This window comes from Pelodiscus sinensis, chromosome 22, assembly GCF_052426305.1.
Source record: "Pelodiscus sinensis isolate ZL-2025 chromosome 22, ASM5242630v1, whole genome shotgun sequence".
Classification (NCBI taxonomy): domain Eukaryota; kingdom Metazoa; phylum Chordata; order Testudines; family Trionychidae; genus Pelodiscus; species Pelodiscus sinensis.
This window is the reverse complement of record NC_143073.1, coordinates 6,401,201-6,413,296: the sequence shown is the minus strand read 5'-3', so window position 1 is coordinate 6,413,296 and position 12,096 is coordinate 6,401,201. Positions and strand designations below refer to the sequence as shown.

Sequence of the window (12,096 nt, the reverse complement as noted above, 5' to 3'; positions counted from 1 at the left end):
TCAAAGTGACCGATGGAGACGCTTGTGGGAAACTAGCCGGTACCTAATTTCCATTACTACAACCTCTTCCACTAGGAAAAAAATAATCTGCCCTCAGAAACAGAAACCTTCCTGCTGTTAGAGCTGATTCCTGTCTTTGTACCTTTTCTTTGCCAAGCAGAAAAGTCCAAGCAGGGAAAGGAAATCATCCATGAGTAGAACAGGGTTGACCCAGCAGATCTGTTTTAATGAAGCCGTCAGAACATACAGCTGTGAAGCATGAAACACCACCAGAAACAGACGCTGGTGCAATCTCTCTTTCTGCCTCCAGAGGACACTCTAAAACTGAGATTTATTAGCCATATTGCAAAGCCTTCAAAATACAAATAACCATCTCCCAGACAATCTCTGCAGGATAAAACTAAGAATCACAAAACGGGCAAACAGAAACTCTCCTAAATTTCTATCCTGCTTCAGCAAGTAAGGGGAATGGGATGTGTCCCTCAATTTATCTGGTTTGCTTTTTCTGCTAGTTTTTTCTGTATCTTCATTGGAAGCTCCGGATCCGTAAAATGTTCTGAAATGACAGAGACAGGGGAAAAGAAATGATCCTTCCCTGTGACTGCAAGGAAAAAAATTGGTCTAAACTAGGCGTCTTTCATTTCATTCAGTAGCTACGAGCAATGGTGATAAATAGCATAGGTAGTGAGTCAAGGTAGGGCTGCAAGAGGTAAGCCCTCTCCCAGTCTCACCCCTTCTTCCCACCTCCCCCCGCCGCCCGACCACAGAGAAGTGGGGTGGCACACAGCCCCTACCTCCTGCCCAGCACCATGGGAAGGACAGGTAGTGCCTGACCCCAGGTTCCCTGACCCCAGAGCACCGGGGAAGGCAGGCGCTGGGGGCAGTAACACTCCGCCTGCAGTATGCCTACAGTAGGCGTTCTGGAGTGGAGTGTGGGCAGGGCCAGGCTGGCAGTTTGGGAAGGCAAAGCCTTCCCCTGCCTCTGATACCAGGTGCCCCGATAGATAGATAAGCATGATACGTGTCTGGACAGACAATAGCTGGGACGGCATGGTGATAGACAGATAAGGCACAGCGTCATCTTCCACACATGGCCCTGCTAGATAGATGGATCTACATGTGCTGCCCAAAATGTTATTAGTGCAGTTTCAGGTAGGGATGTCAGTGTGTAGTCGATTACAGGATTAATCGGTAAGCTGGGCTTTTCGGTTAATCATATCGACCACATGCACTCCCTGTCCTTGCTCCCTCTGTATCAGAGGCAGCAAAGGGAGGGAGGTGGGAGTCGGCACATGCAGGGAGCCATCTTAAAAGCCAGCTTTCCATACATGCTGACTCCCCCCCACCCCCCAACTTGCTGCCTCCCACAAAGGCAGCAGGTGGGAGGATGTGGGAGCCGGTACACGCAGGAAGCCGTTTTCAAGCTGGCTCCCTATGCATATCGGCTCCCGCGGAGCCACCTACCCTCTGTGCTGCTGCCTCTTTATCAGATGCAGCGGGTGGTAGGGGCTGGCCAGAGCTCACTCCCATCTGCCCCACCCCTATATGTAAACGTGTAATCGCTAAAATGTCCTGTGGTTACACGTTACCCAAATACCTGATAGTTAATATCCTTAGTTTCAGGTTGACCGGCAATGCACCTAGAGTCGAGCCTCCAAACACCAGGAAATGGAGTTAATAGCCGAGCTGCACAAAGGTGCCTGACACCCATTGAAATCCATCAGCGACTCTGACCCCGTAACACAAAGGCCGTGGTAGTGCATGCAGCCAATGACAAAACAGATCTGTGGGCTAACCCCACTAAATCAACCATCATGGGTCCTAGCTCTTCTCCAGCTGTAGATCTCAAAGCGCTTCACAAAGGAGGGCACCATCATTATCCCCATCGGTGAAATGTGGAAACTGAGGCTCAGGGAGAGGAAGTGTCTTGCCCAAAGGCTCCCAGCTGGCCAGCAGCAGGTGGGAATAGGACACAGGTCTGGCAAGGCCCAGGGCGTGTTCGAGCCTTCAGGCCACAGTGACTAAATGCAAATGCCAGTACAAATGGCATGTTTACCTGCTCGTTGCTCATTATCATTCATTACGGGGCAGTCCTGGCTGAGTCACACGGATAAGACATCACCAGGGGCTTTTGCCAACTTCCTTAGTGGCTGCAGGAAAGCTCAGCCACGGTGCCAGTTGCACTATCCCTTGGCATCTGTACACCCACAGCAACAGCGGCAGCCCCTTGGCAGCCAGGTCTTCTGTGCAGGAGCTTTTTCCACACGCTCTGTAATGTGGCCTCCCCACTTTCACAGGGCAATCTCCCTGCTCTGTCCCCGGTATGGCTCAGGATCTGCTAGCCCAGCCTTCCAGCAGCAAGCTGCTCCCCCTCCCCCTGCACAGGCGAGCTGTTAAATGTCAAAGAGCCGCTTGTGGCTCTCAGTCCCTGCAGCATGTCAGTCCAAAGAAACTCCACTGGGGTAGCACGGGGCTCAGAGGCAGCCAGTGCCTGCCTATCCACAGCACGGTTCTTAAGCCACTTTGTTTAGTGCTCCAAAATCTCACCAAAATCCAGACCCTCCATCTCGAGCTGTCATGGGGCAGAGATGCGAGTGGAGTGTAACCGCCATAGTGGGGTCTGCCTGAGTCTGCAGACGTACGGTGGCAAATCACATGCTCCTGGAACACTGGGCATTCAAGTACTTCCTGAGAGGGCATCCGCCTGCCCCCCACTGGTATGACTTCACCCCCGTGATCTGGCATGCCTTTGAGGTCCTGCCGGACAGGGTGGAGCAGCGCTCCCTTAAAAATGGTGTCCCCTGGCCAAAACCATATCCTGTTTGGGCCCAGTGCCGGATGGGGGACAAACCATCCCAAAAGAGGGCGGTGTGGTTCCAAACCAGACAAGTGGCCTGCTGGGGCTTGCTTTGGCAACTTATGTAAGTGGAGCTTATTTTGTGAGTGGAGCTTGAAATAGTCCCCCCCTCCCTTCCTTCTTCCCCTCCTCCCTTGCAATTCAACTCTGGCTTCAGTGGGATTACAGGCAGTCCCCGGGTTACGTACAAGATAGGGACTGTAGGTTTGTTCTTAAGTTGAATTTGTATGTAAGTCGGAACTGGTACATATTGTAGGGGAAACTCTAGCCAAACATTTCTCCAGAGCTCAGTTTTATTCTCCCACACCTCACTTCCCTCAGTCCTTTATTCTCAAGATGAGGTGTCTGCTGAGAAAAGCCGCTCCGCGTCTCCCTGGTCTGCTCGGGGGGGCGCTAGCTTCGCATCTCCCCGGTCTGCTGGGGGGAAGCAGCTAGTGCGGGGTTGCCTCTCCCCGTTTGTAAGTAGGGATCCGATGTAAGTCGGATCCATGTAACCCGGGGACTGCCTGTACTCTGAATTTACACTAAGGTAAGTTAGAATCAGTCACCTCAATACTTGTGAATATAATGAAATAATAATAATAATAATACAACAGCTCTTACTTTTCATGTCTAACAGGATTAACATAATGGTCTTACCTGCTGCAAACTCATGGATATTCTCTGGTCTTCTCAGCATAACTTCTCTGTGGAGAGAAGAAAGGGGGAAGAAATAGACTTTAAATGGAGTTTTACTGGTTACACTTGTGGTGGTTTATTATGTTAGCCCTGTCTGGAGATGCAGAAGACGAATTGGTAAATTGCACTTTTATATTGGGAATCAATAAGCCAATTAGTTACTAAGGAGAAACATTTAATTTATGTTTGCCTTCAACTTTGGAAATTTGATATTTATAAAACCCAACAACAACTTTAGACTGGCACAAAGCTAAGGGATACTTATCACAATTAAAGCATCCTTGCTAAACTACACAGCCTTGCATTGGTAATCAATAAGATAATTAGTAACAAATTGGGACGAAAAGATACATTCCACCTGAAATAAACCACAAAAATTCTTCACAGTGAAATGCTGTCCTACAGTAATGCCCCAAGCATGTTATAGCCTGAAAGTGAAAGCAGTTAGATATTGGCGTGATGGATTGGGGCCTGCATTCACCTATGCTCCGGCTATTTGGCTGGGTTTGCTTCCAAGGAAAGGGTCAGTTGTGGCCTCACGCTTTTGGCATCAATGGAGTTACTTCTGATTCACAGTAGATTATGTGAGTAGACGATCAGGCACACGGTATTTCTAATACCTCTGGGTAAATCAACATCGCTTTGCTGAGGTCAGTGGAGCTGTGCAAGTTTAAGCCAGCTGGTGTGAGGAGCTGCCCCATGATTTTAGTGGGAAAGGAGTCTGAAAGAATTGGGTTTAGTTTGGAAAGGAGAAGACTGAGAGGGGACATGATAGCAGCTTTCAAGTACCTAAAAAGGTATAGCAAGGAGGAATTTTTTTCTCCCTAACCTCTGATTGGACAAGAAGCTATGGGCTTAAATTGCAGCAAGGGAGGTTCAGGTTAGACATTAGGAAAAGCTTCCTGTCAGGGTGGTTAAACACGGGAATAAATTGCCTAGGGAGGTTGTGGAATCTACATCATGGGAGATTTTTAAGAGCCGTTAGATAAACACCTGTCAGGGATGACTTAGGTGGTGTTTGGTCCTGCTGTGTGTGCAAGGGACTGGATCGGATGACCTCTCAAAGTCCCTTCCAGTTCTAGTATTCTGTGAACTCTGTCCCAAAAAGTGTATTAAGATGGAAAGCAAATATCCCAGCGGCTTGCAAGAGCTCCCTGAAGAATTACACATTTTAAAGCTAACAACCCAGCATTTCTTCAGAGACTGAACGTTGTCCACCAGCTCAGAAAAAGAACTCCTAAGACTGGGTGTATTGGCTCCATCTGGTGGCCCCTCAGTCTACCAGTGTAATTCTCAGTCTTCCTTTTCCTTCATAGTGATAGTTCCTCCTGCAAACTCTTCTCCACATATGCACCTAGATTCTGGAACTAGAGATTCTGGGGGTGCAAACCTCTGGCTTGAAGTGGGTACTATTATTTACAGGGTTCATTGTTTGGGTCAGTGTCTCTCAGCACTTCTGCTGTATAAATTGTTCCAGCATACCTGCATATACACACACACTAAGACAGCGATGGTCAACCTAAGCTAATGAGTGGGCCATATGAGTGGCCATCCATTCTCTCAAATGGGCTGCAATTTGTTGTAACCAAGATATGTTGTCCCAGTCCCAGAACAGGGTAGTTTTGCATCGGGGGCACCGATGGAACTATAGCAGCTCTGTGATTGGCTGCAGAGGAAGCGTATGTCTCTCAGTCAGGCTACATCTATGCTGCGGGTGTTTTGCGGAAAAGGGAATGCAAATGAGCACTCATTTGCATATTGTGTGCTCTCATTTGCATATCTTCCAATCCTTTTTGCAGAAGAGGTTTATGCCAAAAAAAAGCCCTGTGTAGACGGGACCATTTGTCGGAAAAAAACCCTTTTACGCAAGAGCCTGTGAACCTCATTTTTTGAGGAATAAGGGATCTTGCGCAAAAAGGAGTTTTTCTGACAAATGGCCCCGTCTACACAGGGCTTATCGCAAAAATCTCGTCCGCAAAAAGGATCAGAAGAAGATATGCAAATGAGAGTGCAAGATATGAAAATAAGCACTCCATTTGCATTGCCTCTTCCGCAAAACACTCACAGTGTAGACATAGCCTCAGTGGTGTGTACAATCAGCCCACACCTCCCTTCATGGGCTCTTGCTTTACTGGTGTATCACTTTAGTAATACGGGTAGGAAAAAACCTAATGGGAGAAAACCAGTGAAATCTGCAAGCCTGCGCATGATCAATGGTAAACAAAAGTTCCAGGGCTACACGTAGGACACCGATGGGCCACAGGTTGCCAACCACAGCACTAAGGCCAAGTAGGGTTGCCAAGTGTCCTGGATTGGCCTGGACTGTCCGGTATTTGTGGCTTCTGTCCGGTAAAAAAAACCAGAAAATACCGGACATGTGAAATGGCTTGTATTTTCTGTTTTTCTTGGACGGAAGGCCTCTTGGGACATTCTTCCCCTACTGCATTTTGTGGGGGCGGGGAGTATGGGATTTAAAGGCACCATGATTTATTTTTTTTGGTGCTGGTTTTTTTTTTGCTCAACAACTTTGTTCCCTCCCCCCCCCCCCCGCCCTTTTTTTTCTCAACCAATTTTTTTCCCCCATCATTTTTTAATGAAACTATCTGGCAACCCGAAGGCCAAGCTTCTGGTTAATCGGCTTCTTCCTCTCTTAGATTTCTCTTGCATGCCGGTAGAAATCTCTCCAGTCTGGGAGAAGGGGGCCTGTGCTAGCTCTTGCCAATTCCTGCTGGAAACGGAAGAGTTCAGAGCTTTTAACAGTTTCTACCTGTGGTTCTGATTCTCCTGGCTAAAATCCTGCCAGGTCAGCTGCATGCAGTGGGGGGTCAGAATAGATGCCTGGGGGGTACCTGCTACCTGCACACTACCCTGATGGGAAGCAAGGAGAGAGGCTCATTAGATCATCTCTCTGGCTAATTGATCACATCAGGGGCTGGCACTCAGCGAGCAGGCCCTTTAAAGGGAGCTCAGGCCCCAGGGAAACAGCATATAAAGAGAGTGAGATCGAAAGTGAGCCGCAGCCAGGAGTGGGGAGCCCTCCAGGGCTGGGCTGGTTCTCAGTGGACAGACTGCTGAGTTAAGGGCAGACTGCTTGAGCAGGCTTGGGGCTAAATCCTGCAGCAGAGGGGGAACGTGGGGCCCTTGGTGGTGTAGCGTGTCCTGGGCTGGGAGGGAGTGAGGGTGCTATGCTCTGGGATGGCAAAGGGCCATATGGACTGTGTTCTTCCTCTGAGCAAGAGGGAGCTGCAGCACGGAGATGGGAGAGACTCCTCCAGGGTACAGAGACTGCAAACACCTCTGTGACCAAAGCAAGGCCCGGAGCCAAGGGAGGGCAGAAGGACCTGTGAGTAGGGGGAAAGTGCAAACTTTATCCTGGGAGGGAAGGACTTTTGACTTGGCCAGGGAGCTCAATCACACTGGGGAAGACAATCTCCTCAGATGGTGAAACTGAGGCACGGTGAGGTAACTGAGGCAATAGCTGCATGTTAGATGTTGGAGGTGAATTTTTAAGGCTCCGATTAGAACCAAGTGTCTGTGGTATTGGGAAGATGAAATTACCTGAGAAATCCCGATAACAGCAACTCAACTTCTTTGTGAGACCTCAGGTACTTTTCATTGGCAATGCGCGTGTTAATCTGCAGCAGAGACATAACCGAAAAGGTAAGTTTAAGGGCCGCCGCTCTGAACTGGCAGTAACCCCATTTCATCAGTGCTTTGCTGAAGCAGCAGTAATACATGCCATTTATGTAACCTTCTGCATCTCCAAAGTGCTCTCCAGATGCTAGGTAATCCTCACAATTCCCCCTGTGAGGGATAATCATGTAAATCAATATTATTTATGTCCACTGCATAGATGGAGAAACTGAGGCTCAGAAAGGTTGCCTCTTCCACTAGGCCCCAGTGGTAGAGCCAGGAATAAAGAACCCAGGAGTCCTGACACCAAGAGTCAGGTCCAAGACTCTGCTCTGCAGTGGAAGTAGATTGAATGGAGAATTGGGATATTGGTTACAAAAGAGTAAATCCAAAGTGACTTAGTTCAAATTTACACGGCTTTTGATCCAGCTCTAACCTCTAGCCTGGGCCTGATTCTACCCTCAGCCTTACACCAGTGTAACTCTACTGACTCCTGCTTTGGGTCAGTGGAAATCAGGAACCCAGCCTGTTGCCGTCCCAAAAACTCCTAGAAAATGGTGTGCTACTGCTGGGCTTATAGGTCGTGTTTAAGGACAGCATTTTACCAAGGACACGAAGAAGGTCCTGGTTCATAAATAATCCTGGCATCTGGTGAGAAATCTCTCATCCTTGCAAGGACTGAACAAACTGACAGGTTTCTCAGTGTGTTCCCCTTTGGCAATCTCTTGTCAGATCGAACAAGGATCACTGCTTTTTTGTGGAGGTTTTGCATGAAAAGGTTTTCCTCTAGTGGTCTGAGATAAAAGTGAATTCCACCTACCAATAAACCACCATAGCCTTTAGAGTACTTGCCATGCTTCGTAACAATTATTTTCTACAGGTTGAACCTCTCTAGTTCGGCAACATTCCTGGTTCAGCATGATTTTAGTTAGCCAGATGTCCACTTATCACGGATGTGGCCGAGTTTCCCATGATCCTATAAAGTTTTACAGCCACCAGTCCTGGTTCTCAATGTTCTGTGCTGTTGTTTAGCTCTAATTTACCCCCTAAATGTCTTCTAAGAGCCCAGTAAGCAGTGAAAGTGTGGGTAATGCTGCTTGTCATGATTATGAGGGTTAGCCAGCAGCCTGGGGTTTAAGGGGTTAACTACACCTAGCCAGGTGGAGTGACCAGTAGGAATGTAGGTGGGACTTTCAAACTGGGACAAAGGAATTTGGGTTTTTTCCTTTCTCCTTTTGTCGCTTTGTGTGTGTTCTCTGCAGCTACAGAGAGGGAAAAGCATGTCTCTCTCTCTCCAAGACACCATTCTTCCTTTTCTGTAAGTAGGGTAAAGTTTAGGTAGTTTCGTTAGGCTTTATTGTTTTAAGGGTTGGGTATGAGATCTGGCACTGCTTAAAAGATGTTTTGGCTTTTCTTTGTAACTAAGTTCTAGGCCCATGGAGTTTCTCCATGAGTATACTTTGTTACCTTCCCATCTAGTCATTATGCCTGCAACAGGAATATTGTTGTAATAATAAAAGTCTTCTCTTTTCTTTTTATTAACCTGGCATTGGTTACTTGTGTGTCCTGATTTTTATTACTTGTGTGTCCTGATTTTTATAATAGGGGTGAGATTTCCCAAATGATCTTTCCCCTGATTTCTTTATCAATATTTGGGTGGTGGCAGCGGAAGTTTTATTCCCAAGATCTAGGTTTTTAAGATTTTGGGGGAAGTTTTATACCAAAGCCTGGTAGATAAGGCTTTGGAGTACCCTTGCTGGCCCCCACTTCTGCATTTATCATGCCAGGGTGAGGAAGGAGCCATGACACTGCTAAACAATATTGACCTCCCATGGTCTGGCAAATTCTCTGATTCAGCACCGGTCAGGTCCCGAGGGTGCTGGATTAGAGATGTTCAACCTGTGGTTAATATCTGCCTCTTATTTTTGCGTGTAGAGTTCCTAGCTAAGATCGGTGTCCTTTTGTATGTGCAGCACCTAGCACTAGAAACAATCTCTGCTCGGCATTTCTTGCAGGTTAAACAAACCAATTCTGAGGGTGACAAAGAGGCTGAGAGAGGTTTTATTCCCAATTCTGCTATTCCACCTATCTTTCCTGATTTTGCAGCCTATGCTTTGATAAATGTATTAGATTTTATTCACTGACATCGTTCTAGATCTAAGGTTTAATCTAAATCAGGCTCCGGGGAAGCTGAATGAGTAATTATCACCTTGATGAGACTATTCTCCCTAAATTGGAGGAATGACTGAAGCACACTAAGGACTGATCAAACGTCTTTTGAAATCCTAAATGTGTTGACTCTGCAGATGGCAAAACGTAGCAGCAACAGTTTATGTGCAAAGGAGAAAGGTGCGCTGGTTGGATAGGATCAAAAGCACTTCAATAGGGTTTTCTGGTTGTTCGTCAGTAAATTGGATTGCCAGCCCTCTGGCTCATAGCTCTAAATCTGGGAATCTATGATCCATCATTGAGACTATTCCAGTGCAACATAACTAGAGCTGTGCAGATAATGGGTTTTTCACTTGGCTAGCAATTCCAAAACAACCATTTATTTTGGGTCAAATTGAAAATGAGGTTCTCAAAACTTTTGGCAGATCACAGGGGAAAAAATACTTTGTATTCAATGAAAAGTTTCTTTCCTCAATGAAACATTTTGGTTTGATTTTTGAGCTTTTCAAAATGCTTCTGACTAATTATATTGATAAACAAAGGAAACTTTGAAACAAAGTTGTATTGAATTTAAAAAATCAAATCCAAATGTGGATTATTTTTGGACATTTTTAACGGGTGTGGGGTTTTGGTGGGGATTTTGGGATGTTTTTGGTTTTTTTTACTAAAACAATTCAGCAAACCCAACACACATTCATAAAACATTTTGGTGTTGAACATCTGCATTTGTGGCCCAAAATGCTTATTAGGACACAGAGCTGTTAAGGCTGGACATCAAGGGATGGGTAATTTGGTAATTTCCCTGTTCAGTTTATTTCCCTTTGAAATATCGTGTGCTGGCCATGCACGACTCGTCTGACTCAGTCCGTCCATTCTTATTTGATCTAGAGCAAGGTGAAAATTATCTCTCGTGACAATTCAGGGGGGTGAAATCAGGACTCTGTGTCCCCCTCCTCATGTCCCTCTCATCATGCCACCCACGTCTTGCCAAGAGCCTGAATAGGATAAAGCTGTTTTATGGGCTGTTGTGAACAAAATGTTCAGGTAACAAATCCACTCCTTCCGCAGGACCATCAGCATCGCCCCCCCCTTAGTCAGGGGAGAGTGGGGGGGACATAGGGTTGTAGAACTACCCCATACCAACCTGTTAAGAGTCCTGAGGCCTGCCCCCTAAGTTTGGGGGTGGGGAGGAGCAGAGGAGGAAGAATGCCTCTTGGACTGAACATTTTTGGAGGGAGAAGCCCTCCTTTTGGGGGAGAGGGGAACCTTTCTTTGCCCCTTCCTGTTTTAGGGTGGCATTCCCCATTCCTCGGGGGGGAAGATGTTTCTCTTGGATGCAGCCCCCTTGTTTTAAGGGGGTGCCCCAGCTCCCCACCCCCTATTTTTATGGGGGAGGAGCATTCCCCCTCCAGATCAGGAGCCCTGCCCCCTCCCCCCCGACACACACCTTGAACTCCATGAGCTGCGCCTGCTGCTCTGGGCTCAGGGCCCCCAGATCCAGCCCCTCCAAGCCGGAGGCCACATCAGCCATTTTGTTTGCTCAGGCAAGCTGCTGGGGTTGCTATGGGGACAGCTCCAGGCTCCAGCAGGGCCAGCCTTGTTCTGAATCCGGAGACTCCCCCTCCCACAGCTCTGGGGTGGGGCCTCCCCTTCTCTAGCAAGAGGGGAACTTACTCACCCCAGAACCAGAGGAAACCCTCTCTCCCCAAGAGCATGCCCTGATGGAGGGTAGAGCCCCCCATCCCCTGCCCCAAGGATTACAGGACGGAAATTGGCGCTTTGCCCATGAAATTAGCCTACCTGTCAAGGCGCCGTCGCTGGCCAGTTACGCCCTGTGGTTCTCATGTGCTAGCCTGAGGCTGCAATGTTTGGGCTCTGGCCAATTATCAGGATATTCAGCCTGGCTCTTGTGTTTTTTAAAACCGCAGCTCGCAGTCATGTGAATGCCCCCGCATCTCTGCTTCCACTAAAACAGAAAGAGAACACCTTTGCCCACAAGTGTGGCAGAGAAAAAGTGGGGGGAAAAACGCCCATACCACCAAAATGCATCCCGAAGTCTCAGAAACCAAGGGGCAAAGAAACACAACTCACCACAACTCATTTGTGTCTTTAAAATCTCATGATTTTTAGGAGTGTCCGAGGGGTAGCTGTGTTAGTCTGTAACTTAAAAAAAAATTAAACAAATGGGCTGTAGCACCTTAGAGACTATATATAGATATATATAGATATACAGGGCTCAACAATTTCGCTTATCTACTTGCCCATGGTGAGTAGATTTCAGCCGGTCGCCCCATTCATTGGTGGTTTGCGCATGCGCAGTGCGGGTCTCGTACATGCACAGTGCAGGGCTGGCGAGGACCACTCATTTTTTAAGTATCAGAGGGGTAGCCGTGTTAGTCTGAATCTGCAAAAACGGCAAGGAGTCCTGCGTCACCTTATAGACTAACTGAAGTGTTGGAGCATAAGCTTTCATGAGCAAAGACACACTTTGTCAGATGCGTGTGCATTTTTTAATTTTTTTCATGATTTTAGGGGCATTCATGGGTTTTGGATTCATCAGTCCTGGGATTAATTTATTAAAATTTGTTTCAGAACTTGAAAACAAATCATTCTAACCATAGGAACTTTCTGATTGGCTTGGATTACAAAACCCAGATTTGGTGCTGACTTGGGCCTTTTCAGCAAGAGTAATCCTAAGCACCCAATAATTATGACATTGAAAAAATTAAATGTTTGGAGGGGGCTTTTATTTTTCTCTC

The 12,096-nt window shown here is 47.2% G+C and overlaps 1 protein-coding gene across 1 annotated transcript; it reads right to left on the bottom strand.

The window, feature by feature from the left end:
- Positions 1 to 205: 205 nt before the first annotated feature.
- Positions 206 to 10,942, bottom strand: RIIAD1 (regulatory subunit of type II PKA R-subunit domain containing 1). The gene is made up of 4 exons (XM_006119395.5): positions 10,785 to 10,942; positions 7,094 to 7,170; positions 3,497 to 3,543; positions 206 to 556 (listed from the first exon to the last, which is right to left on the bottom strand). The coding sequence occupies exons 1-4, from the start codon at positions 10,866 to 10,868 to the stop codon at positions 483 to 485; spliced, it is 282 nt and encodes a 93-aa protein (XP_006119457.2). The 5' UTR covers positions 10,869 to 10,942; the 3' UTR covers positions 206 to 482.
- Between the last annotated feature and the right edge of the window lie 1,154 nt (positions 10,943 to 12,096).

Coding starts and splice junctions, on each gene's coding strand:
- RIIAD1 (XM_006119395.5), bottom strand. CDS start 10,868: ATGGCTGATGTGGCCTCCGGCTTGGAGGGGCTGGATCTGGGGGCCCTG. Junction 3,544..7,093: donor CTGTTATCGGGATTTCTCAG/GTAATTTCATCT, acceptor TTCTCTCCACAG/AGAAGTTATGCTGAGAAGAC. Junction 557..3,496: donor TATCCATGAGTTTGCAGCAG/GTAAGACCATTA, acceptor CTGTCATTTCAG/AACATTTTACGGATCCGGAG.